This window comes from Pseudomicrostroma glucosiphilum (genome assembly GCF_003144135.1).
Source record: "Pseudomicrostroma glucosiphilum strain MCA 4718 unplaced genomic scaffold BCV69scaffold_15, whole genome shotgun sequence".
Classification (NCBI taxonomy): Eukaryota; Fungi; Basidiomycota; class Exobasidiomycetes; order Microstromatales; family Microstromataceae; genus Microstroma; species Microstroma glucosiphilum.
Genome location: NW_020289927.1, coordinates 75,993 through 100,338, shown reverse-complemented (window position 1 = coordinate 100,338; position 24,346 = coordinate 75,993). Strand labels below are relative to the sequence as shown.

Here is a 24,346-nt window from a genome sequence, read left to right as displayed (position 1 = left end):
GGAAGACTGGAGCAAAGAGAAGGATTGCGAGCCATAGAGAGGGACGAGAGACGCTGTGTCTCCCAATTGGGGGTGATCGAGCCTTCACTTCGCTCTCCTTTTACACACCAGCACCTGCGCCTCCACTGCTGCCACCGCCGCCGCCGCTGCCGCTGCCGCCGCCAATCCAGGCGGCAAAGGGACTTGTGGAACGCACAGATTGCGATGCGAGCATCAGGGGCGAGGGAGCCTTGAGGAGCGTAGTGCCAGCCGTCGGCATTGCACTCTCCTTCGTACTCGCACTGGCAGTCGGCGCCGAAACAGCAGCAGCAGCAGCAGCAGTACTATGGCTCTTGCTCTGCCTAGCCATCTCCTCCTGAAGATTGTTGAGCTCCTCCATCAATCGTGCCTTCTGCACTCCTTCCTCCTCCCTCACCCTTCCCACTTCATCCTTTAAGTTCCTCACTTCCTCCTCTTTCGCCTCTAGACTCTTTTCCAATCGTGACACTTGTTCCATGGACCATTGTGCCGAGTGAGGAGTTGAGAGGGCCGAGGAGTGAGAAGCGGCGAGGGAGGTCTCGAGGATGCGGATGCGGGACACGAGTTGAGAGGTGGAGAGACCAAGAGTGATGGAGCGCTGTGGGATTGCCGAGGTTGGGGCCGCACTTGGGCTGGCTACTGCTGCTGCACCGCTGCCACTGCTACTGCCAAAGGGCTTGTCGAAGCTTCGACTGCTGTATTGCGAGCCCGGGCCGGACACGGCAGGACGCGCCGAGACGCTACGACGCATTTGCGTTGGATCACTCGGCGCAGAAGACGGATAGCCCAGCCCGAGACCGAAGCCAAATGTAGGCGTAGTTGGCATAGGCCCTTCGCCAGGGGTAGTGGGTAGGGGCTTGAAGGAGCGTGTTGGACTGGTCACGCTCGAGCCCGGCTGTGACGAATCTCTAGCAGCATACCCCATCCCAGCACCTGTATTGCTGTTGCTCAGGAAGGCAGCCGAATTGAGAGGTTTGAGTCTGCTCCGCGCCACTGTACTGCTTGTGCGCCTAGTGGCCGAAGAAGGAGCCGTGGAGAGGGCTGCTCCAAAGGGCGTCGAGGCTCCACTGCCACTACCGTTGCCGCTCGTGGCACTAGGGAAGCTGGCTGTGCTGCTGTCATTAAACGGGTCCAGGACGCTATCGACGCTTCGAGAGGGTAGAGGCTCGAGCTTCAGACCCGAGGTGCGTAGATGAGGGAGAGGGTCCGCTCCTCCTCCTCTGCAGGACGTGGTGCTGACCTGCGGAGAAGAAGTGTCCCCAGGAGGAGCCAAGGTAGTTAGAGCTACTATCTCCCCTCTCGATTGATCTTGCACAGAGCGCGATTTGAGCTGCTCGATTGCCTGCCGGTACTCCTCACTCTTATTGCGAGCCTGGTCCAGCTGAACCTGCAACTCCTCCCTTGTGACTTCGGTCGAAATCGCCTTCTGCGTCGCGACCTTAGCCGCCATCAACGTCAAGCGAGCTCGATCAACGATGATGCTCAGGCTTGCATCGTCTGCTGCCACACCGGAAGTAGACGAGGGAGATGCAGTCGTCCCGCTATTGAAGCTCTTGGCCGATGCGGAAGGGGTGATGGCAGGAGGGGTCATCGGGCCTGTTCCCCCTGAAAAGTTCCGCACCAGATCACGTACGCTGCCACCTTTGGTTGCGCCGAAGCCAGGTCGCGTCATTGGGCTGGCTGGGGAAGTATTCTTCTCGAGCGGGGCTCTTGTGCGGTGCAGGGTTCTGCTCGGTGAGACCACAGTCTTGGATTGAGGCGTCGTCGGTGCCTCGAGGGCATTTTGAAGAGCCTTCATATCATTCCCCTTGGCCACAGTAGCGTCCAAAGAGGCGGGTAGAACGTCTTGCAACGCGGCAAAGAGATCTCGGATGAGTCCAGCCGGTGGCGCAGGACCCCAAGTCTGGTGCTTTGGCAAAGTCTTGGCGCCATCCCCTTCGTGGTCTGAGCCGGCGACCTTGACCAAGGAGGAATGCTCGTCCTCCCCGCTCTCGGTCCCAACCGGAGACTTAGCCCGCTTGATCTCCACCGCTGCCGCTGCCGCTGCTTCGCTCTTGACCCTCGCTAATTCGTCCCGCAAATTACCAAGCTCCCTCTGCAGCTCTACCAGTCGGGAGTCCTTCTCGCGCTCTGCAGCATCGTCTTCCTGCGGAATTTTGATCGAGTTGCTCATCGCCTCGAGCTGAATACGGCTGGACTGCAGCTCTCCACGCAGCTGAATGACCTCGTACTGCGACTCTTCCAATTTGTCCTCCAGCTCCGCAATTGCCGCAGCAGCTTGCTCATCGTCTCGAGGACTTGTACCACCAGCACCTTGGCCAACGGAGCGTGGCCTACCCATGAGGTCTTCAGTGTTCGAGAGACTGAACATACTGCCAGATCGTCCCCTCCCGCGCCGATCGAGCTCATCAGCCAGATCCTCTACGTGCACTCCCAGAGACTCGAGGAGAGCATCAATATCCTGTCCGGCAGTCTTGTCGGCCTTCTTGATGCCTCCGCCTCGAATCTTGGCCAAGAAGTCGTCTAGCTCTTCCCTACCCTCGGCTTTACCCAAAAGGGCCGCACATCTCTTGTCCTGTTCTCGGAGCACGGCTTCTGCACGTTCCAGGCGCGCTTCAAAGGCATGGAAGAGAGCATCGCGCTCGGCCATGATCCGCCGCTCGGCAGTGACCGCCAGCTCGAGCGAGTCGTGCTGGGCAACGGCATCGCGGACTGCTTGTTCTTGAGAGGCAGACCTGGCGTTATGGCCGTCTACCTCGCCTTGTAGGGTAGACACTCGTGTCGACAAGTCGATCTGCGTCCTCTTCGAGGAGTCGAGCTCGAAGTGAAGGCTAGCGATCTCCGCCTGCATAGCCTCGGCGTCTGATCTAGCCTTGTCCAGCTCGGCTCTCAGCTTCTGCATATCTTGCTCAGCAGATGAATCACGAGCTCTGACATCCTCCTCGAGTTGCGCAATCTTGGCACGAGCGCTAGCTAGCTCAGAGTCATATGCTTCCGCTCGCGACTGTGTAGCCGAGAGCTCTCCTCGTGCTGCTTGCGCCTCTGCCTGATGATGCTCGAGAGCTTGCCGCACCTCGGAGAGAGCAGCTGCATGACGAGACACTAGATCCTGCTCGCGCTGCTGATATTCTGCGTCTCTCTTCTTATCAGCTGCAGACCTCTCAGCGCTTTCGTTCTGTCCGACTTCGCGTGCGGAGATCATGTCCTTTTGCTGGCTCTCGAGATGCTCGTGACGGCTCACCAGATCCGCATGCTGCATGCGGAGCGTCTGGTGCTGCCCGTCCAACTCAGTATGGTGCATCTGCGCTTCCCTCATTTTCTCCTCAGCTGCAGCGGCTGTACCCTGAGCAGAGGTAAGCTCGTCTCTGACCCGCTTCAGGTTGGAATCCTGACCCGCGCAGCGCTCCTCGTACTCCAACTTCGTCAGGTCCAGCTGGGCGCGCAGCTCCTCCATCTCCCTCTGGAGCGAATCGCTAGCATCCTTCGTCTGCATCGAGGACGGACCTTCGGATCTGGGCGCGGACTTGATGAGAACTAGATCACTTCGCAGACGCTCCACTTCTTGCAGTGAGCGAGCTTCCCTTTCCCGGACCGAGGTGAGCTCTTCGGATTGGGATGCGAAGACATCGAGTTGGCTGCGCAGAATCTGGATCTCTTGCAAGGCGTGAGCCTCGCGCTCCTTGACTGCAGACAGCTCTTCGACCTGTGAACGGAGCGCAAAGAGCTCCTTGTCGTCGAGGAGTGGACCTTGGTAGCGCAGGTCGGTCTGCTTGTGACTAAGTCCCCGCCCGTCCTCCTCTCCCAGTCCTTCCTCGTCAGAGGCATACCGCTCATCATCCCCCTCAGCGAGTTCTCCTCTCTGATCTTCCCTCAAAAAGACGACCTCTCTCATCCTCCCACCTCTCTCCAACTCCTCACACCTCTTCAGTAGCACAATCGCAATATGTTCCCTAATGCGACTCTTAAGCGCCCCCACACGCTCCTGCAGCGACAGGACCTCCTCCATAATCTGATCCACCTGGGCCGTCGCGGCATCCAGAGCCTCATTGCTGGTGCCTACGGCCGAGAGAGAATAGGGTTGGATGGACGTTGCAGAGTTGTTTGATGAGTGGGAGAGATTGTGCGCGTGGCTAAAGCGTGGGGTTGGGGGTACGAGAGGGTAGAGTCCACCGGCTAGAGAGGCGGCTGAAAGGCCTTGGGAAGCACTTGTTGCTGCTACTGGGCTGATGGTGTTGGATCTGGCCCGCCCTGGAATGATCAGACCCGACTCTTGACTACCAGAGGTGGACAAGGGTCCACCCCCTCGCTCGGACGAAGCTGCTTTCACAAGCTTGCCTCTAGCACCTCGCAACCGCCTCATCGTCCTCAATTTATTCTTCTTGTCGACGAGTCGATTCTGCAAACGCGCCAGCTCCTTCTTCGCACTTTCAAAGTCTTCGACTGACTCAAAGACCGACTGCGAGGGGAAGGTGGCAGAGACCTCTGCTGTTGCTTGCGAAGAGAGGAGATTCGAAAGGAAAGAGTCTTTGCTGAACGGCACCGAAGCGGCGGCCGGTGCAGAGGCCTGGAGGGTGGTAAGGATGCGATCGATGGACGCCTGATTGGAATGTCCGCCTACCACACTGCGCTGACGAGAAGCTACTGAGGCCCTCGACTGACTTCCCTCTCTAGTGAGATAGTTTGGACTCGGCAGTCCCAAGCCATCGTCTGCTACCTCGGTGACGGAGATCACCTTGGAGTGGGATGCACTGTTAGTAGATGCTGCCTCCCTCTCCTTCTGCTGAGCGTACGCGATTGCCTCTTTCCACCTCAACCTACGAGACGACTGGCCCGTCATTCCTGACGTCGATGACGTCGAAGCGATTCCGGCCGAGGACTGGTACGACTGTAATGAGTCGTCCAGGGTCGAAGATTCGAGGGCAGCATGGGGAAATGAGAACGCTGCCAGCTTCATAAGGTTGGCATCCTCCTCTTGGTCCCGATCTCTCACGTCGCCCTCGTAGGGCGGCTCATTCCTGCTGTATGGTGAAGGGCTCTCTGCCCATTGGCCTGGCAGGTAGGTCTCCGGCACAGGTAGATCCTCCACCGTGAAGACAGAATTGGAGGTAGAGAGCGAACGCCGACCAGCAACAGAGTGAGCGCCCGATATTGTCCGTGCAAGGGGAGGGCGTTGAGCAGGTATCCGTATCGACAGGACCGAGTTGGCTTTGCTGGACCCTGATAACCGATTCTTATGTCCGAATCCATGGGAAGCCGTTGCGGAGCGTGCCATACCAGAGGTCGAGGGGTCGCGATTGGGAGGCAGCCTCCGAGAAGGCGAATCGTGTGCGCTCGCTCCTTTGTTTCGCAGGGGTGACGTGGGCGATAAAGATTGTGTCACTCCGCCGGCTGTAGACGAGCCCGTCCGTCTTGGTAGAGGGAGCTGGGCGGCTTGCCCATTCCGAGCCGAACGGTGGCTAGACGGAGAGTTCCCGGGCCCTTGATCGCCATACTCATCTGGGTCGTACTCTGACCCGGAAGAGGAACCTCCGTTGTGGCTCATCCCCTCTCCTTCCTCCCACCCATCTTGACCGTCATGCTCTTCGTCATGAGATGCCCCACGTGCCAGTCTTTCTCTGAGCTTGGCGCTACCCTTCTGCAACTTCTCCCTGCTAGCTGTACGAATCATGGCATCCTTTGCGGACGAGGCAGTATACGTGGAGTACTGACTTTCAGGTCGAGAGGATGCACCCGACTTTTGATTCTTGTGATATTTCCGTGGGAAGAATTGAGGATCCGAGAGTGTGAAGTCCGTGGAGGGATTTGAGGAGGGAGCAGCTGTGGGCTTCTTCTTTGCAGAGCCTGGCTTGCCTCGGGCCGGAGAAGAAGAAGTGGCCGATGAGAGCGAGGTGGAAGTGGCATCTGCGGCATCGAAGGAGAAACTGAAGGGGCTGAGGGGATGCGATGCTTCGGTCAAGCCAAGGCCCTGCCCGTCGCCCCTGGAAGAGGAGGGTCCTCTTGGCCGTAGCGTGAGACGAGGTGGGTAGGGCTTAACAGGCACGCTAGGTGGGGCAAAAGGCTCCTCATTCTCTTGCTCAAGAGGAGAGGATGAGACCGGATTCGTGGAGCTGGGCGGTGGGCGTACTACAGAAGAGGATGATCCTATCGATGGGTCGTGCTGCTGGGAGAGGTTCGGAGACCGCGAGGACTGCGACTGTTGATTGATGAGGGAGGTGGACAATGGAGCATCGCGTATTGCCCCATTTACTCCTTCCACCCCCAGTGTGGGCGGAGCTTTGCGAGGGGTAAGCTTGGGCAGGGGTTTGCCGCTCATCTTTAGCTCTGGGACGTTGTGTAGGGTAGTCTGTGACAACGGTACGCTGCCCGTGGACGGGAAGCCTCCAGGAGCGCCTAGTAGTATGGGTGAGACTGCATTGCTGTCATCTGTCGATGGCGCAAAGGTGGGCGACGAGGATGCGAGGGGGGAAGAAGGCGAGAGTCCTCCACCGCCAAAGAATCTCCTTCTAGGCGAAGAGAGGTTTGGGAACTTTGCGCCGACGTGATCACTGGCAATCTGCTCGACTGGTCCTCCCGAGCTGGTGGGTGGGAGGAGGTGAGATTGCTGTCGGCGCCTGCCGGTCGCGAGGACCGAAGGAATGGTAGGAATCGTGGGCGACGCAGCTCGCGAGGGCGGGGTGCAGGCGGGTATGGAGGAAGGGAATGCTGGAGAGAAGCGCCAATGCGGGCGCGAGTGAAGGAGGAGGCAGCCACGGAGGGGTTCGAGGTTGTGATACGGTGTGGCTCAGGTGTTGTCGTCTATGGTGTGGTGAATCAGGGGGGTCAAGTCAGACGCGTACGGTAGCAGCGGCGGGCCCTGAGGCTTGTGTGCTTCTCGGGCGGAAGGGGGGGGACGTGTGTGTGAGGGTGATGGCTGGGTGTGGGTGCGTGCCTGGGTGCGTGCCTGAGTCTGAGTCTGAGCCAAAGGCAACTGTCGCCGTCCTTTTTTGTTTTGCCTGAATCTCCGATCGACGGAAGCAATTGGCAATTTCTGGCCGTGTTGGTCTGGCGAGTCAAAAGGACCCTTGGAAGCATTGCTTTCACTTCTTCTCATCGTCCACCTCGAGCCCCACAGCGCCATCTCCTTCACATACGTCGTGCTGTGCTGGTCAGATCGCCCCACAATGTCAGCTGCTGCTGGGCCCTCGTCATCGTCGGCACCATCAGTGGACCCTCAGACGTCTGCCCTACTGGCCTCCCTCCACTCCTCCGCCGAGAAATCTGACGCCAATCCAAAGCCACTGATCAAGAGCACGCTTCATCGTGTTCCAAGACAATCGGCACCTGGGGCACCACAGGCAGCACACTCTGCGTCTTCTTCGGATGACGTGTACGAGGTGACTTCATGGAAGACTGTGGAATTTGCCTATCGCAAAGCCGCCGAGGTGGGCATAGGCAAGGATCTACCCACACTGGCCCGAGGACTCTTCACAGTCAAAGATGGTGCCCAGCATGCTACACAAGAAGCATCTAGCGAGGCTAGTGGAAGGCAAGGGGATCGGATAGTGGTCAGAGGGTACGACAAATTCTTCAATGTGGGAGAGATCAGCTGGACAAAGGTGCGTGAAGCTAGAGCAGACGTACCTCTCCAGAGAGTATCCAGGTACGGCTGGGGCTGACGCAGATAGACCCCCTCTCTTTTTCCCCAACGTTACAGCCAGCATCAATAGAGCGATACTCTGCCCCACCTTACCTCCTGACATTCAAGGAGAACGGCTGCATCATCTTCATTTCTGCCCTCTCCCCGACTCAGCTCATCGTCACATCCAAGCACTCCCTCGATAGCCAGCAGGCTCGCCAATTGCAGGAGCAGCAGAACGGACATAAGCAGCAAGCAGATACTGTGGCGGCCGCGGAAGAGGCAGATGAGATTGGAGGAGAGCAAGGTGGCAGCTCCAGCTCGACAAAGACGTCACATGCTGCAAAGGGAGAGGAGTGGCTGGAAAGGCATCTCGCGCGGGTTGGAAGGAGCAAGCACGAGCTAGCCGAACAGCTGTGGTCGAGGGGTGAGACTGCAGTAGCAGAGGTGAGTTGGCGAAGCGAAGTAGGAAGCCCTGAAGATGTCGAGCTTACCCTCTCCTAATCACTACACAGCTGTGCGATGACTCCTTCGAAGAGCACGTCCTGGCCTATCCTCCAGAAAAGTCCGGTCTGCATCTCCATGGCCTCAATAGCAATACCGTGGCCTTCCAGACCCGACCAATGGAGGACGTCTGTGCCTTTGCCACATCCTGGGGATTTATTCCCACTCGTTACATTAGTCTAGACTCGATGGACGAAGTCAAACAATTCACGGATCGGGTGGGCACGACTGGGGAATGGCAAGGCGAAGCAATTGAAGGCTTTGTAGTCAGAACAAGCATGCCCAAAGATACCCCACAAGGTCAAGTGGAAGGAGCGGCGTCTCCCCCATACATACCTGGCCAGGCTTGGTTCTATAAGGTCAAATTCGACGAGCCCTACCTGATGTATCGGGATTGGAGAGAATTGACCAAGAAGATGCTGACCGATAAGAAGAAGTGGGAAAACGCCACCCATGCGTCTACAAGTAGTGGTCAGGCAGGGGAGTTATCACAATTGGCTACAAAGACCGAAGCTGTCAAGCTGCAAGATTCTTCGAACGAATCAAGCGAGAAGAAAAGCAAGAGTCAACTCAAGAGAGAGCAGAAGGCACGTCGAAACGATGAGAGTCAGAGGCAGGCAGCGGCCAGAGGCGCAGCTCCCTTGCCAGCCCCGCCCAAGGCAAGATCCAACCGTCCAGAGACTCGCCTGTTCATCCAGTGGTGTCACGACAGGATCTACGGCTCAGAAGACGGCAAGGTCAAACCTAATCCAGCCATCTTCGAAGGCATCAATGTGGGCAAAGGTATCATTCGACTTAGAGACATGTTTCTGGCTTACTTGAAGACCGAAGAAGGCATAAAGAAGATCGCGGGTCTGGGAGGACCCCGTGGAGCTGTGGCTGCTAAGCTCGAAGGACAAGGAATTCTGACAGGAACCACTAGCCAGTCCGAACAACCTGCGGCTGAAGATGATCGCTCTACCCGACCTTATACCCATCTGCTCATCGTTCCTATTGCCATCCCGGGATGCGGCAAAACCTCTCTGTTCCTTTCACTCAGCCATCTATACCCTCAGGTTGTAGGACATACCCAATCAGACGATGTCAAGTCGAAGAAAACTGCCCCCACTTTCCTCAAGAATATCTGCAATGAGCTGAGCAAACACAGGGTGGTGCTGGCGGACAGGAACAATCACCTCTTGAAGCATCGAGATGAGATCGTCGAAGCGATCAAAGAATGGGAAAACCGAGGCGGTCTCACCGAGGAGCAGCACCGAGCTCAAAAGAAGGCAAATGCAGGTAAATCCAGCAAGCAGGCAGGCGTCCAGAATGCGCAAGACAGTGGCAGCCTTGAGGAGGGAAAGGCTTCCGAAAAGCCTCGAGTCAAGATCGTAGCTATGGCGTGGTCGCTCGATATGCTCCCTCTGAATACGCTCCATCGGCTCATGTCAGACCGTATCCTCGCTAGAGGAGACAACCATCAGTCTCTGATTGCCGACACAAAATCCGCTACAGGCTCAAGGTCTCATGAAACGATCCTCTGGCGCTTCCTTCAGTCACTTGAGACATTGAACAGCGCAGAGGGGAAGGGAGAAGGCGACAAGGGCATGGGTGACGCCAACTTTGACGAAACGATCACGCTGCAGGTCGAGAGCAGCCAGGAGGAGCAGTTGACGAAAGTCTGCCAAGAGTTGAGGCGAGCCGCTGTTGCTGGCATTGAGAAGGATCTCAAGCAACCCAGCGATGAACAGGTTCGTGCAGCACTTGCGGCTGCGGCTGGGTACCGTGTATCTGTCAAGAAAGTGGAAGAGCCGGCTGCTGTCAATGTGAAGAAAGGACAAGATACAGCGCGTGCAGGCCCGAGATACTACGGTATCGCCGTCGAGCTCGATCTGAGGTCGGTGATGGGCAAATTCTTAAAGTTGGCAGCACAACGTACTTCTACGGAAGTGCTGCAGAGGGCACGCGACATGTTTGCCTTCCTCAGGGACTCAGACAGGGTGGTGTTACGACCTCACATTACCCTTGTCCACTCTTCCGCCCTTCGAGCTCTGAGCCCAGAGGAAGAGGCGCAATTAGACGATTCTAAGCGCGCTGAGCGCAGCACTGCAAAGAGCAAATGGGACCGCTACTCTGCCCTCAGTCGTCTCAACGAGCCAGTTGACTTTGACATCACTCTGGGTCATCTGGTCTTCGATGAGCTAGTCATGGCCTTTAGCATCTCCAATGTCCACCCTACGCAGCCAGCCTCGAAGCACCTTGCCTCGGAGGAGTTTTGGAAATTACAAGGTGGAAAGGGTGGTGCCGGGGAGGGAGACTGGAGACCTCATGTGACTGTAGGTACACGAGATGAGAGTGTGAGACCTTTTGAGGCGAATCGGGTCATGAGGGAGGCGGAGGATGATCAGAGTCGGAGAGGTGAGCTGGGATTGATCGAGGCGGGAGAAACGCAGATCACGCTGAGGGGTAGACTGATGGGAATGAGCTGAAAAAGGTGATAGCAGGAGTGAACACCTGTAGCATCTCTGGCCGTCAATCACTGGTTTGCCTCGACGCGGTCGCCTCTGATCTTTGTTTCGTGCTTCATACCACGCCAAATCAAGATGGTGCTGTGCATGTCATGCGTGCGTACGCCTCATGTGCGGGTGTGTGTGTGTGTGGCGCCCTTTGGTCAGCGATCGCGCGCGGGGCTCGGGATTGATCAGCCCCCCGCTTGCTGCCCCTCGGCCGCCCGCCCAGTCTGGCTTCCCGAAGGACGACGGGCGGGCGGGTGCGAGGACTGGCGATCATCTCCTTCTACCACGCCCTGCCTATCGTCATCGCCATCGCCATTGCCATCGCCACCTCGCGTCCTCTTTGCGAAGCATAAGCAGGCGCTCGATCTCGTCTCCTGTCTTCATCGCCCACCTCCTCTCCATCTACCATCGCCACCATGTCCTTCCGAACGGCTCTCCGTAAGCCCTGTTTGGCTGCCTTGCGCCCTACTGGCGGCATCAGCGCCTCTGCCGGTCCTTCCTCTCTCCTCGCCTCTCGTCGTTCCCTAGCCACAGAGGCAGACCCCAATCGCTGGAACACCGATGCAACTGGCGGTGGTAATCGTCCAGACATCAAGGCCGTTCCTATCTCCCCAGCCACCAAGGCTCACACAGTTGAGGAACTTCACGAAAAGACTGCTCATGAGATTCTTCAGGAGAGTGGCTCTCGAAAGGAAGCCTCCCTGCGTCACTTCACAGTCAACTTTGGTCCTCAACATCCCGCTGCTCATGGAGTATTGCGTCTTATCCTAGAGCTCAATGGTGAAGAGGTACTCCGTGCCGATCCTCATGTAGGTCTGCTACACCGTGGAACGGAAAAGCTCATCGAGTACAAGAACTATACACAGGCACTTCCTTACTTTGATCGATTGGACTATGTATCGATGATGACCAATGAGCTTTGCTACTCGCGAGCTGTGGAGAAGTTGTTGAACATTGAGGTGCCCGAGAGGGCAAAGTGGATTCGTACCATGTTTGGAGAGATTACTAGGATCTTGAACCACTGTATGGCCGTCCTGTCCCACGTGAGTAGCGGCGTAGAAGGGAGATGTGCTGGATTCCGAAGGAGCCCAGGTCGGTTCACTGACCCCGCATCTTTCGCTGTACTTTAACAGGTGATGGACGTTGGAGGTTTGACACCCTTCCTGTGGGCCTTTGAGGAGCGTGAGAAGCTCATGGAGTTCTACGAGCGTGTATCAGGTGCCCGTCTTCACGCAGCCTACGTCCGTCCAGGTGGTGTGGCCTTTGATCTCCCCCACGGACTGCTGGACGATATTCACAAGTGGGCTACTCAATTCGCCTCTCGAGTGGATGAAATCGAGGAAGTCGTCACTGGAAACCGTATCTGGAAGGGAAGGACCATTGGCATTGGAAAGGTGACGGCAGAGGAGGCTTTGAACTATGGATTCAGTGGAGTCATGCTGAGGGGTAGTGGTGTGCCTTGGGATATCCGAAAGGTCGCTCCTTACGATGCCTACGACCAAGTCGAGTTCGACGTGCCCGTTGGTAAGAATGGAGACTGCTACGACCGCTACCTCTGCCGAGTAGAGGAATTCCGTCAATCACTCCGCATCATCGAGCAGTGTCTCAACAAGATGCCTGCTGGTCAAATCAAGGTCGATGACCACAAGATTGTCCCACCTCCCCGCGCCAACATGAAGGAGTCGATGGAGTCCCTCATTCACCACTTTAAGCTCTTCTCCGAGGGATACCACGTTCCACCTGGAGAGACGTACTCGGCTATTGAAGCACCAAAGGGTGAAATGGGAGTCTACCTCGTTTCAGATGGAAGCAATAGACCGTACAGGTGTAAGATTCGCGCACCTGGATTTGCTCATCTAGCCGGAGCTGACTTTATGATGAGGGGAGCATTCCTGCCCGACGTTGTGGCTGTGATTGGTGAGTTTAGAAAAGATTCAATAGAAGGACAGATGTTATTGGAGCATCTCACTGACGCCCGCCTCTCTCTCTGCGCTTGCCTCACAATAGGTACTATGGACCTTGTGTTCGGAGAGGTGGACAGATAAATGCTCAGATACACACGCGGTAGAAATCGGCTCACTGGAGCTGCTTTTACCACTCTGTACATCCTCCGTCTTCCAATCTAAGCGCATTCTGAAAATACTTCATTGTGATATGCGACGGGACGGGGCTTTGCAAATGTAAAGGTGAGGGTATACTGATTGAAACGTGTGTGGTGTTTGTGCAAGCAGCTGCTTTTGCGATGGGAGGTCTGAATTGAGCTATCCGCTCTCGATGAGCCCACTGATCAAATCGAGGATCTTGCGCTGTTTAGCCCTCGCCGCTGGGGACTTTGTAGGGTAAAAGCCGGGCGTATTGAGCTGAGCGGTACGGGAGGGAAGGGTGGATGGATGGTGTAACGCAGGTTCAGTGTGTGCTCTAGTGACTGACTGTGATACTTCGGAGAGGTGTCCCGCAGCTAGTGACTCACCTCCTTTAATCGCACCTGCTGCCTCTCGGCTACGCAATCCCACCGCTGGAGTGCCCTTTCTTTCCACCTCTCCTTTTCCCTCTCTAATGCCGCCGTTCCTCCTGCTCCTGCTCCTGCTCCTGCTCCTGCTCCCTTGCCTCCGCCTCCGCCTCCCGCGCCCACGCCCACGCCCACACCATCTGCACCCATCTTGTATCTCTCCTCCAACCTCCCCCACTCTCTCTGCAGCGCCCGCTCCAACTCGTCTTGCTCCCGCTTGAGCGTCATGAGTGCGCGTAGGAATAGGGCCGAGGAGGCTAGACGCTTTAGGTGTGGAAGGGTCTGCGGAGATGTTGAGGAGAGGTGGGAGAGGTCTTCCGAGGGCGGGCTTGAAGTTGAGGTCGAGGCTGAGGCTGCTGTTGCTGCTGCTGATGGGGGAGGTGCAAGAGGGGCTGCAGAGCCTTTGAGGATGGAGCGTGGCTGTGATTGGGGAGAATGCCCGATAGGAAGGGCGGCAGCAGCACTTGCGCTTGTCCTTGGAGTGGAAATTGGAGAAGGCGGACCTCGTAGTGAAGAGGTGCTGGTGCTCGCCTGTGCTCCTCGTTGCTCCATCCCACGGGCATTCTCCGACGCTACCCCTACGGGCCGCCGTTTCCTAGGGTCTCCAGACCGAGCTGATGCGGAGGATTCTACGTGTGAAGAAGGAAGATACGGGGTTGCAGAGGAAGAAGAGGCGGGGGGTGCTGCGCTCATTGAATTAACGTGAGTGCTGGTGGTTGATTCCTCCCCTCCTCCTCCTCCTCCTCCTCCTCCTCCTCCTCCTCCTCCCGTGGACTCTCGCAGCACGGAGAGGAGGTACTGGACATTGTGAGGGTCCGAGTCCCGCTGGAGGGGAGGTCAACAGAGGTGCCGTGAAGATCAGCGTCGTCGACCGTGATTGAGCCCCTAATCCACTCGTCTGATGCTCACATTGATCTGATCCAAATTCATCACACCCTTGCATTGATAGAGGATGCTTCGATGCACCTCTTTCCTGAGCGGTACAAAGGTGCGGAAGTAGGCCCAGTTGGTCCCACTGCTGCAGGCGCGAGTGGCGGGGCTGAGCCACAAGGCTCACACGCACACTGACCGCACACCTGCAGCACCACACCCACACGGCCCAGGCACAGCGTCACCCCCCCTCCCCCACAGATCAGGTCTATCTCACTCCCTCGAAACACTTCCCACCACTCCAACTTCCCTCTGTCTCCTCTACAATACACGATACAAATCCTCTACCTTAGATACACAGGGCCAAGCAAACCCCCTCACACTTCCCTCAGACGCCACTCATGGCTTCTGCGCCTGCTGTCAAGCGGGTGCCATCCTCGGCCAATACTGCCGAGACACAACCCACCCCAGCTCCCATCCGAGATGCCAGCGACCAATATCGAGACGACGCAGAGGACGCCGATGAAGAGACAGAGGGACTTCTCGCCTCGAATCGATCGCAAAGAGCACACAATGACAGTCGCACAGAACCTACCTCGCCTGTCGCCCGAGCCTGGGAGACAGTAAAGGCCACCTGCGACGTCTATCGTACCGAACTGGCTGCGAGATTTGGCAGTACCAGCGCAACAAGGAAGGGCAAGCAGAGGAGAAATGATGCACGTACAGCCAGTGGCGGTGCAACGGTCTCGTCTAGCAGCACCACACCGTCTGATGCTCATCCCTGGTGGGCAGAAGTGAAGCGTACGCTGCGCAACCCTATCGTGCGAGCAGTCCTCTTCACACTTCTGGGACTCCTCGTTCTCATTCTCCTCCTCATCGGAATCGAAGTAGCCCACATCTCCTTATCTACCCTCAAATCACCCTCCGAAGAGGCGCAAGCAAGGATCCTGGACGAGGCACTCGTCCTCGAGGGGCCCGACTCGGTTCGCCTTCTGAACATCTCCGATGACGGCATTCAAGTCAGAGTGGACGGACGTCTCGGTCTAGATCCTGACAGGGCCTTGGACATTTGGCTGGGCAAGAGGAAGGTAGAAGGCTGGTGGAAGAGGAAAGACCGAGATCTCGTAGAGTGGGCCTTGGGAAAGGTGGGAGGTGTCAAGGTGGAGCTGGGGCAGCTGACCATTGCTGAGCCTGACTGGTCACTGGACATTGAGGAGCAAGAGCTGGATCTGATCCCGGACCAAGCCAAAGATGGCAGGTCGGGAGCAGTGAAGGCTCTGTCGCCTCGAAGTGTCAGCGCCTCTGCTCCTCCTCGCAGCCTCCTCACCTTCCACCTGGACCCGCTGTACGTCCCCTTCCCTGGTCTACTGCATTCCTCGGAGGCGGAGGGTCCCATCCTCGGCGGGCCCAACTCGACACACAGAGCACGTCTCACGATGCGTCCTCTCAATCTTACTCTCCTCTTCAAGCCAGTTGCGCCCGCCCCTTACCTGGTTACGCTGGGCGAGCGAGCAGCCAAGCAAGGCAACGCCACCCTGGACATCAAGGTCGACTCTCTCTCCGTCAAGGGAATCACCCAGGCTGAGATGGAGGGTAGGCCTGCAGGCAAAGGCTCACGTGTGCCAGGAATGATCTCGCTAGGACAGAAGAACATCGTCAAGAGGGTGCTGCAGCGGATTCCCAAGATCGAGCCTGGCAACTCGACTGATGCGGTGCTCAACCTCACCAGGTACGACTTTTCCGAGATCAACAGTGGCTTCGCGTCCAGCAGTGGAGATGATCAGTCCACGCAGGGAACCAAGGCGCTGGGCATCAAGGCATACGCCGAGGCTCTGAACCCCCTGGGAGAGCTGCTGCGAGGTAGCGTAGAATACAGCCTTCCTTTTGGCATCTACCTGCCTGTGCCAGAGGGAGCCAACTTGACCGCCAAGGCCGACAAGCCAGAGACGGTCCTGCTTGCAGCCGTGGCTAGTGAGCCATTCCAGCTTGAGGGTCAGGATAAGATCCCCATCATTGTGACCGGCAGAGTTGTACCTCCTCCGGCGCCAGAAGCACTATCCTCGCCGTCGTCGGCGCAGCAGTCTGGCTCACACCAGAAAGTCATGTCTGCATCCAGCTCGCAAGTGCACGCTCAGGCCTCTCCACAAGAGGCAGCCTTGGGCAACTTCCTGTCTCGCTTCCTGCGTGGAGACGACAACACCGTCTACGTTCGAGGTGGATCTCCTTTCCCACCAGAGACGAACGACTGGAATTTGCCGGGCGCTGGATCTCGTCACCTACCTAGCTGGCTCACATCTGCCCTCACCATCCTGGATGTTCCCATCTCCTTTCCTGGATCCAAGGTGACTGACCTGATCAAGAATGTGACGATCTCCGATTTGCAGATCAAGCCTCACCCTTTTAGTCAGGAGAAGCTCCTCTTTAGCGGCACCATCATGGGCGAGATTGCCCTCCCTGGAGAGCTGGCAGCAGTGGATGTAGAAGTGAGGAGGTTGTGGCCTGATATTCTCGTCTTTGACGGGAAGCCACCGTCGATGAAGAAGCCTGGCGAGGGAGACGGAGGCCATGGAGGGATTCCCGATGATGGAGGTGATGATGATGACGACGACGATGGTATTGTCGCGGGCACGGCGACTAAGACCACCAGGGGCTCCCCGCTCTCATCTCTCTTCTTCGACAAGGACGAAGAAGACGACGACCCTTCTATCCCTCCTCTCCCCTCTCCCCTCCCCTCGGGCGCCTTTGGCCGTGTCCGTCCACACACCTTTGCCAACGCCACCACCTTCTGGTCTTCGGACAGCCCACCCAAGAAACTCCTCAAGAGCAAACTCGTCGATGTACCCTTTACCGTCTTGCCCGGTCGAGGAAAAGAGTTTCGTGCATTTACCTGGAAACTCATTACGGCGGGGGATAAAGGAGTAGAGGCAGGAATCGAAGGAAGCTCTAGAGTGGGGATTTGGAATAGTGGATTGGGCGATTTGGAGATTGCTAAATTGCCGGTTGTAGGGGCCTTTGTTGTTGGTGGAAAAGGGGGAGGAGGGGATGACGATGACGATGGACTTGCCCTAGGTAGCGGGAATGCTGCATAGTCCTGCCCCCTTTGTCAGGCCGCGTGGGCCGTCCGTTGCTTTTGTGGTCGTGTTCTGTATCGTACATGCTCCCTTTCTCTTATCTGGATACAAGTTCTGTCGCTGCTCTATTTTCCCACTCGCGCTCGCACGCAACATGTCCTTCTCTCCTTTTGCATTCTCCCTATTTATGTAAATGCCCATATCTCATCCAATCCACGCTTCGTACAGGCTCCCATCCTCGTCCCTGGACCCAAAAAAATCCGCCTGGCCCGAGCGGCAGGAAGTGTCACTTTTCGAGGCTCGACTCATTCGAGGCGAGGCGCGACGCGCTTCAAACGGGACGCAAGACTTGAACTTGAAGACTCATCAGACGTTTCTCACCTCCCTTTCACGCCGTACCATACCACCACTAAGAACCTCGAGGGAGCAGTCAGTCAGTCAGTCAGTCAGTGCAAGATGTCGAGACTTCCAACCGCTTCTTCCACCTCGGACGCAGGTCCTTCTTCCATCCCACTGGTCACAAGTGCCCCTCCGCGCTCCTCAAAGCTCCCTCTCGATGGGCAACAGTCACAATCTCGGGACAACGAGGAGGATGAAGAGGAAGAGGAAGAGGAAGAAGAAGAAGGCGAGGTAGCCTACCGTCTACTAGAGTTGCCGGATGAGGTGTGCAGATTAGTCGAGGAGGCACAATTGAAGCAGAGGGAGAGTAGGGCCGTAGAGGGGCAATCGGTGGAAGGAATTGAGGGCAGGGGAAGGAAGAGAAAACGCCTGGGGGTGGAGCGTGAGGAGAGGGAGCAGTGAGTTCTCTCGTGACAGGCTGAGTTGGTCCAGACTGCTATCTGATAGTCTTGTTGACTCTTCTTCCTCTACTGCCATGCCTGCTCGGCCAGTCTGGTCATCAATGGTCGCCATGGAGATGAGGCAGTCCTCTGCACAGCAGACAAGACGTATGCCCTACGAGAGATTACACAGAGTAATTCTCTCCTCCTTTGTTCCCTAGTTGCTCCACAACATAGCTCAGGATCATTCACGGAGAGTAAAGGAGAAGGAGAAGGACAGGGGGAGAAAGGCCCACGGCTGTGCCTCAAGAGTAATGTAAGCCAGATGCTCGAGCTGGTACCTGTTGTGCCCCGCTTGGAGCGGATTGTGGAGCTCTTGCAGGGAAGCATGTATGAGGGTGAAGTAGAGGAGAAGCGCAAGGTGAGTTCGGCCCCATTCCGACAGCCATGTGAGATGTCTTGCTGATTGCTTTCCGACCTTTTGGTTGGGCCCTTTCTCGGCTCACAGAAAGGACAGAGACGATACACGCCCCAGGAGGTACGATCTGTTGTGCAGGCTAGCGATGCAGAGGTGCAGCGCGGGTATGACGAGCATCATGTCGTGCTCCTCGATGGTGAGTGTCGAGCAAACAAGAAGCTGCTGCGCAGAATTGCCGTCTAATCTCATCAGTTTGGTCTCTCTGTGTGCACTTCCTCTCCTACCAGGACAAATGCGTCTCCTCTCCCCAGCCTACTTGCATTCTCTGCTCCTCTCCCTGCTCCTCATCATCGACTCCAACGCCTACCTACCAAACGATGTGCCCTTACAAGACGCCATGAACGCCCTGCGCGAGGACCACCAAGTACGGGAAGAAGTCGCAGAGGCCATCCTCTGTCGTTGGTTTGGGCAGCAAAAGCAGACCATTAACGGGAGTGGGAATGGGAGCGGGGGCGAAGTAGTCGTCAAAGAAGGCTCAACAACTCGAGTAGCACTAGACGGTACGAAGCTCGCTCGCTTCATCGGGGAGCAGTTGCTCCGGGAGGCTTCCCAACCCATGCTCCTCTCGACGCTCATGTCCACCTGGTCCAAGCAGCTAGGGGACTCCTTCCAGTCATATGCCTCCCTCCCGCTCCTCGACTCCCTCTACCTACTTCACCCTGCTCCACCCCTCCCCACTGGCTCTTCAAGCACGGCGACGGCGACGCCGCGCCGAATCGAGCACTTCCCCCGCTCCGCCCTCCCCGTCGCTCCAGCCCCACGCTTCCAAGCCCTCTTTACCGCTCGCCCCAGCTGGACTTTGCAGGACCTGGCACCCTTCATTGAAGATCTCGCCGTGGATGCCAAGAGGAGAGAGGCGCTATTGCTGAGGTTTGCTAGAGCGAAGAGAGTCGAGGTGCCCGTGCCTGTGCTTGTGGGTGCACAGGGGAAGGGGGGAAAGGGTGAGGAAAAGGGAAAAAAGGGGAGTGCACCTCAAAAGGAGTACATTACACTTTATAGCTCAAGGGTGCGCTATTAGTAGAAAAAAAAAAGCAATGCAATACAGTGTAACATTGTCTCGCGGATCCCCTAATAGAAGTTGGAATTTATAAGTACAGGTTCCAAGGAAAGAAGTTTACAGAGAGAGGAGAGTTGAGGGTGGAAGAAGAGGAGGAGGAGATGTGAGATAAAGGACAAAAGACAAAAGACAAAAGACGAAGACGAAGGGAGAGGGAGAGGAAGACGCAAGTAGGTAAGTTATAAGATAAATGAAAAAGTGTCCGCACTGAATGGCTCTCCGTCTCTTCGTCGGGGTATCGCATCGCATCGCAAACGGGGTATTACGTGCATAGGCATAGGCACAGGCATAGGCGCAGCGCATCGACCTCATTGAGAAGATCCTGCCTCCAGGCGAGCCAAATGCTCAGGAGAGGATAGATCAAAGGGCTCACATGTAGCCATAGCGCCCCCCTCCTCCTCCTCCTCCTCCTCCTCCATGGCTGGCATTCTGCCCCTGCCCCTGCCCCTGGTATCCATAATCAAATGGTTGACCAAATTGTTGCTGCTGCTGCTGACCCTGGCTCTGGCTCTGGCTGGGCCGCTGGTATTGCTGTTGGTACGGCGACGGTGCATGAGAAGGTGCAGGACTCTGCCATGCCGAGTGAGAGTGAGAGTGGCTCTGCGCTGCCGGTGTTGCCATACTCCTAGGGTAGGGAGAAGCACCAGTGGTGGGAGTTCGTTGCTGCTGTTGCTGTTGCTGTTGCTGTTGCTGTTGCTGTTGCTGTTGCGGTTGCCAGGGACTCCTCTGCTGCTGTCCCCCTTGGGCTCCTTGCGCTCCTTGCTGAGGGTAAGGAGAGTAGTACGACGCGTTCCCAGCGGGTGAGGCAACTCGTACTGGTGAATCAAAGTATTGTGGGCTATCATAGGCGACGTGCGGCGTCTGTTGCTGTTGCTGTTGCTGGCGCAGGGGCGCTTGTGGTTGAGGGAGGGGGGAGCGCCTCTCCCCGTACGCCGCGCCCCCTCTACCAGCCTGCTGCTGCTGTTGCTGTCCATACCCATAACCCCCACCCGGAGCCACCGAGTTGAGCTGTGTATACTGTGCACCTCCACCTCTCCTATTGTTGGAGGGCGTGGGCCCACTCGCAGGCCCAATACCCGATCCACGCATCTCAGCTCCCATGGGCAGAGCAGGCGGCGCAGCCGGGTAGTCGCTTCCAATCTTTTCACTCGACTCTTGTCCATGCCCATGCCCACCACCACCAGCACTAGCTCTCCTTCGAGCAGTCGATGCTGGCATATCCTCCCGCAAGGGGATGTATTTGCTTCCAAAGCTAGCTCCACCCACCTTCCCATCCTCCTCGCCAGGGATGTTGCTATAAGAGTTTGGCCCAATCCCCCCAAGCGGGGTGGACTTCTTGGGTCGACGATTGTACCTCCTTCTTCTGCGGACAATGGCTACTATGGCTCCCCAGAGGAGAATAAGTCCTACCACTGCCGCGGCAATGGGGATGCCGTACTTCTTTGCATTGGAGGAAGAGGACGAGGAAGATGTGGTGGCACGCACACCAGTATCGCCACTGCCGTCCCACCCGCCAGCGGGGAGAGCAGTATTTTGGTCCTTGTACCCTGGAACGCCGGCTGAACCACCCGCGGAGGGATCGTCGGTCAGACTGATGGGGTCGGTGTTGAGTACAAAGGCAGGGACATAGTTTGTAGAGCTGTCGTTGACGCCCGTGTAGGTCCACGAGGTGGGGCCATTGCTGCCTTTACCAATGGTGGACACGTTGGCAATGGATGTATCTGCGCATTTGATCGACACGGAAGAGATTTCCATGCCATAGTATCCATTTGTGGTGTATTGCGAGTTTGTGTAGCTGATGGGTCCTCCGGACCAATCGATGACTCCCTGAGCATTCGTCGAGTTGCCTCCAGCCCAGACAGACAATTGCAACCTAGTAGGCGTGCTAGGGTAACTGTAGTCGGTTCGTTTGAGCGTACGTACTACGGCTCCATTGATGAGCCACTGTAGACGGTCGGGCTGCCAATTGATACCGTAGGTGACCCACTCGCTGACATCGAGTGTGCCCGAAGTGGGCTGGCTGTCTTTTCCAGAACCCGAAACAATGCGTCCTTGTGGGAACCAATTGGTTTGTGCGTCAGAAGAGTTGGACGTGGTAAACTCCCAGTCGATTTCATCTAACACGTCACTCATGGTGATCATGGTCGCGACTACGCCTTGATAGGCCGTATGTCTACACGTCACTTCCATCTCTCCATAGAGGATATAGGCCGTGGTGGACAGCTTCACCAATGAATTCTCAGTCATCTGCATCATTACCCCTTCTGGTCCCGCTGCGAGAGATCCAGCATCAAGGGTGAAGAGACCCTGGCTGGCGTTTCCCGCATATTGTAGCACGGGTACAAAGAGGGACGTGTCGTTGTAATCGCTCGGCGTAAGAGTCACGTTGCGGTCTATACACACGGGCATGGGCATACAGTCCGTGGCAGTCTTGGACGCCAAGGGACTACAGCCACCCCCACAAAAGAGAGTACCGCTACCGCAGAAGCCCGAATGGGAGCAGCATGGCGAGGAGGAAGAAGAGCAGGGTGAAGAGGCGGAACAGCTATCGGCTGCATTGGCCAAAGGAAGCGAGTTGACAAAGAGGAGGAGGACGACGAGTGAGATGAGGGTGATGACGAAAGTGGGTGACGAGGAGCGAGTCATGGTGGGCGGAGGAAGGAAAGAGGGAGCAGCCAGAGAATGCCACAGAGGAGGAGAGGAGGAGAGGAGGAGATGAGGGAGGGACACAAGGAGGAAAGAGGGATAAAGACGTTGGGCAGTCCTGACCTCGTGGTAGCAACAGACGCTCCTCACCGCCCCGGCCCTCGCAGATCCGACGCGCTGCTCCCTCGCTCGCAGGCTCCATTGCCCCGCCCAGGCTGCGCTGCGCTCTTGGCAGATGTTGGACTATTTACCCCGCCCCTCTCCCCACTCAGGCACCACGCCACACGCAGCAGGGTGCATGCCTTTGGCCACGACCTCGTTCCGCTCCGGAAAAGGCAGCAGCATTGAGCATGCCGCCGGCAATGGTGGAGTGAGCAGAGGTGAGGGGTGGAGAGCTAGATAATCTATAATATGGTCGATTCAAGAAGTGAAATCAGGAATATCGAGTTTTCTAGTGGGGGTGGACAGTCCATCTATACTAGTAACCATCTAGGAAGAAGCATTCTAGATCTACGGGTAGCAATTCTATCCTACGCATACCCATCTAATCTCAAATCTAATCTAGTAACGAGCTGCACTCTATCCTTCATCTACAACTTGGCCCTTGCCTGGGGAATACCCTTTTCATTCTCCTTGGCAGCAGGCTCAGCCAATCCATCACCCGATCCCTTGGCGCCAGGCGAATCGCTCTTCTTGGGAGCCGAGTCATACTTGCCCTTTTCAAGATGGCTGAAGCGGGCAATTCCATCCTCGCCTCTGTACACGCCTAGCTCGACTAGCTTGGCAAAGACGGCGGAAAAGTCCTTGAAGAAGGCGTCTGAGGGAGTGGAGGAATGGTCCAAAGCATCAGCTATTTGTCCCCCTTTTACGCACTTGTACTGATTAGATTCCCCACTCACCTCTGTCCTCGGCGTACTTCTCCACCCAAGGCCGGAAGCTGTCGTCCTCGATCAAGCTGTGGTCTGTAGGCAACATCATCAAGGGAGGTTCATCTTCATCCGCACCAGGAGCCTGAGCAACCCACTGCCACGAAGCTCCCTTTTCGGCAGACTCGTTGGACAGCTTCTTCTTCTGCCAGTCGAGCTTCATCAGCAGCTTGTAGTACTGCAGAGGGAAGGGAGGGCCAAACAGTGGTCAGCCTGTTGCTCTCCAATGGAAGATCTGTCTGCATGACTCCTTTCGCCACTCACCTGATTGGAAAACCGAGTAGGCTGGACCACCCAAGCTCCGTCGAATCCAGAGCGATCCGTGTGGCACCTTCCCAAATTATGAGCTCCACTCAGCGCCACAATCTCCTGATCATTGAATCCCATCCTGTAGAAGATGTGTCTGAGATGGTCAGCCGCCTGGGCTCCGTCTGGCAAACGACCACGAGGTGGGTTGAGAGACTCGTCGGCAAAGTCGGAGCGGCCGGCCTTCCAGGGTACATCTGGACCGCCCATGGCCTTGATGGCTACACAGCCGGCGAGGGTCCAGAGATCTGCGTAGGTGATCCAGGGGTGCTTCTCCTTGATGGGCTCTAGAAAAGTACGGGCGTGTTGCAGACCAGCGTCTAGGGGAGGTAGGGCAGGAGTGGCGCACAGGGTCAGCTGTCAGTTGCTCTGCGAAGAGGAGAGCTCTTATCTACTCACTGGCGGGGTCACCTCCTTCCGACTCGTACCTCATACCTGCTCCATTGCTGCCACCGGTGTCCGTCTCCTTGCAGTAGGTGCCGCTGTGAAGTGAGAGAGCATGCATGCAACAGTCAGCGCCATGATCGACCTCAAGCGCAGCACTTGAGCTTCGCGCAGCTTTGCCACCTCTGCTGACTCACCTAGAGTGCCACGCCAATCTGACCAGGACGGGTCCGATGCTTCCATCATCGTAGTCCTTCATCTTGAGGATGGCCATGATATCGTCTCTGACCTTGTCAAAGTCTCCCGACAGTTGATGATTCTCTTGTACCGACATGGCTGCTTGTAGTTAGGCTCTGGGTAGGATTGATGTGTGTGGGGATTCTAGACGTGCAAGGACGAGGTGTGGGTAGACTTGTGAGGTCTTATCTAAGTAATCTATCAATCTATCTCTCTAAGGTGGGGTACGGAGCGTTTATTGATGAGGCAAGGAGATTCTATGTGGAAGGAAGAGGCAGAAGGGCTTTGTATCTAATCCATTCTACCACTTGTCTTGATTCACAGTTCCGGGACGAGGAAGCAATCACCCGCACGCAGGCAGACGCATGCACGGCACTCACTACTCCCCTCAGTCACCTTTGCAACTTTACCGGATTCGCCGAAGAACGGAAAGGAAACGTAGGCGTCTGGC

The 24,346-nt window shown here is 56.6% G+C and overlaps 8 protein-coding genes across 8 annotated transcripts; 4 read left to right on the top strand and 4 right to left on the bottom strand.

The window, feature by feature from the left end:
* On the bottom strand, positions 1-7,135 carry BCV69DRAFT_314466 (hypothetical protein; the record flags this gene model as incomplete). The annotated part of the gene is made up of 2 exons (XM_025495118.1): positions 1-6,593; positions 7,116-7,135. 2 exons carry the CDS (start codon positions 7,133-7,135, stop codon positions 101-103), a joined length of 6,513 nt encoding a protein of 2,170 aa, XP_025345742.1. The 3' UTR covers positions 1-100.
* Positions 7,061-10,800, top strand: BCV69DRAFT_314465 (hypothetical protein). Its single transcript, XM_025495117.1, has 3 exons — positions 7,061-7,613; positions 7,712-8,080; positions 8,149-10,800. Exons 1-3 carry the CDS (start codon positions 7,179-7,181, stop codon positions 10,603-10,605), a joined length of 3,261 nt encoding a protein of 1,086 aa, XP_025345741.1. The 5' UTR covers positions 7,061-7,178; the 3' UTR covers positions 10,606-10,800.
* A 191-nt stretch (positions 10,801-10,991) lies between these two features.
* On the top strand, positions 10,992-12,821 carry BCV69DRAFT_284888 (putative NADH dehydrogenase 49K chain). The gene is made up of 3 exons (XM_025493205.1): positions 10,992-11,675; positions 11,766-12,549; positions 12,640-12,821. Exons 1-3 carry the CDS (start codon positions 11,049-11,051, stop codon positions 12,675-12,677), a joined length of 1,449 nt encoding a protein of 482 aa, XP_025345740.1. The 5' UTR covers positions 10,992-11,048; the 3' UTR covers positions 12,678-12,821.
* Positions 12,822-12,893: 72 nt separating this feature from the next.
* BCV69DRAFT_301059 (hypothetical protein) lies at positions 12,894-14,071 on the bottom strand (the record flags this gene model as incomplete). The annotated part of the gene is made up of 3 exons (XM_025494518.1): positions 12,894-12,992; positions 13,103-13,966; positions 14,051-14,071. 3 exons carry the CDS (start codon positions 14,069-14,071, stop codon positions 12,894-12,896), a joined length of 984 nt encoding a protein of 327 aa, XP_025345739.1.
* Positions 14,072-14,344: 273 nt separating this feature from the next.
* BCV69DRAFT_284886 (hypothetical protein) lies at positions 14,345-17,305 on the top strand. Its single transcript, XM_025493204.1, has one exon. The coding sequence runs from the start codon at positions 14,413-14,415 to the stop codon at positions 17,098-17,100; it is 2,688 nt and encodes an 895-aa protein (XP_025345738.1). The 5' UTR covers positions 14,345-14,412; the 3' UTR covers positions 17,101-17,305.
* A 120-nt stretch (positions 17,306-17,425) lies between these two features.
* BCV69DRAFT_284885 (hypothetical protein) lies at positions 17,426-19,806 on the top strand. Its single transcript, XM_025493203.1, has 4 exons — positions 17,426-17,879; positions 17,973-18,282; positions 18,370-18,475; positions 18,567-19,806. Exons 1-4 carry the CDS (start codon positions 17,539-17,541, stop codon positions 19,355-19,357), a joined length of 1,548 nt encoding a protein of 515 aa, XP_025345737.1. The 5' UTR covers positions 17,426-17,538; the 3' UTR covers positions 19,358-19,806.
* Positions 19,807-21,046: 1,240 nt separating this feature from the next.
* Positions 21,047-22,042, bottom strand: BCV69DRAFT_252397 (concanavalin A-like lectin/glucanase; the record flags this gene model as incomplete). Its single annotated transcript, XM_025490471.1, has 1 exon — positions 21,047-22,042. A coding segment is annotated over one exon (996 nt), but the record flags the coding sequence as incomplete, so codon positions are not given.
* A 590-nt stretch (positions 22,043-22,632) lies between these two features.
* On the bottom strand, positions 22,633-23,992 carry BCV69DRAFT_252475 (putative heme-binding peroxidase; the record flags this gene model as incomplete). Its single annotated transcript, XM_025490474.1, has 5 exons — positions 22,633-22,859; positions 22,942-23,146; positions 23,233-23,594; positions 23,674-23,756; positions 23,856-23,992. 5 exons carry the CDS (start codon positions 23,990-23,992, stop codon positions 22,633-22,635), a joined length of 1,014 nt encoding a protein of 337 aa, XP_025345735.1.
* Between the last annotated feature and the right edge of the window lie 354 nt (positions 23,993-24,346).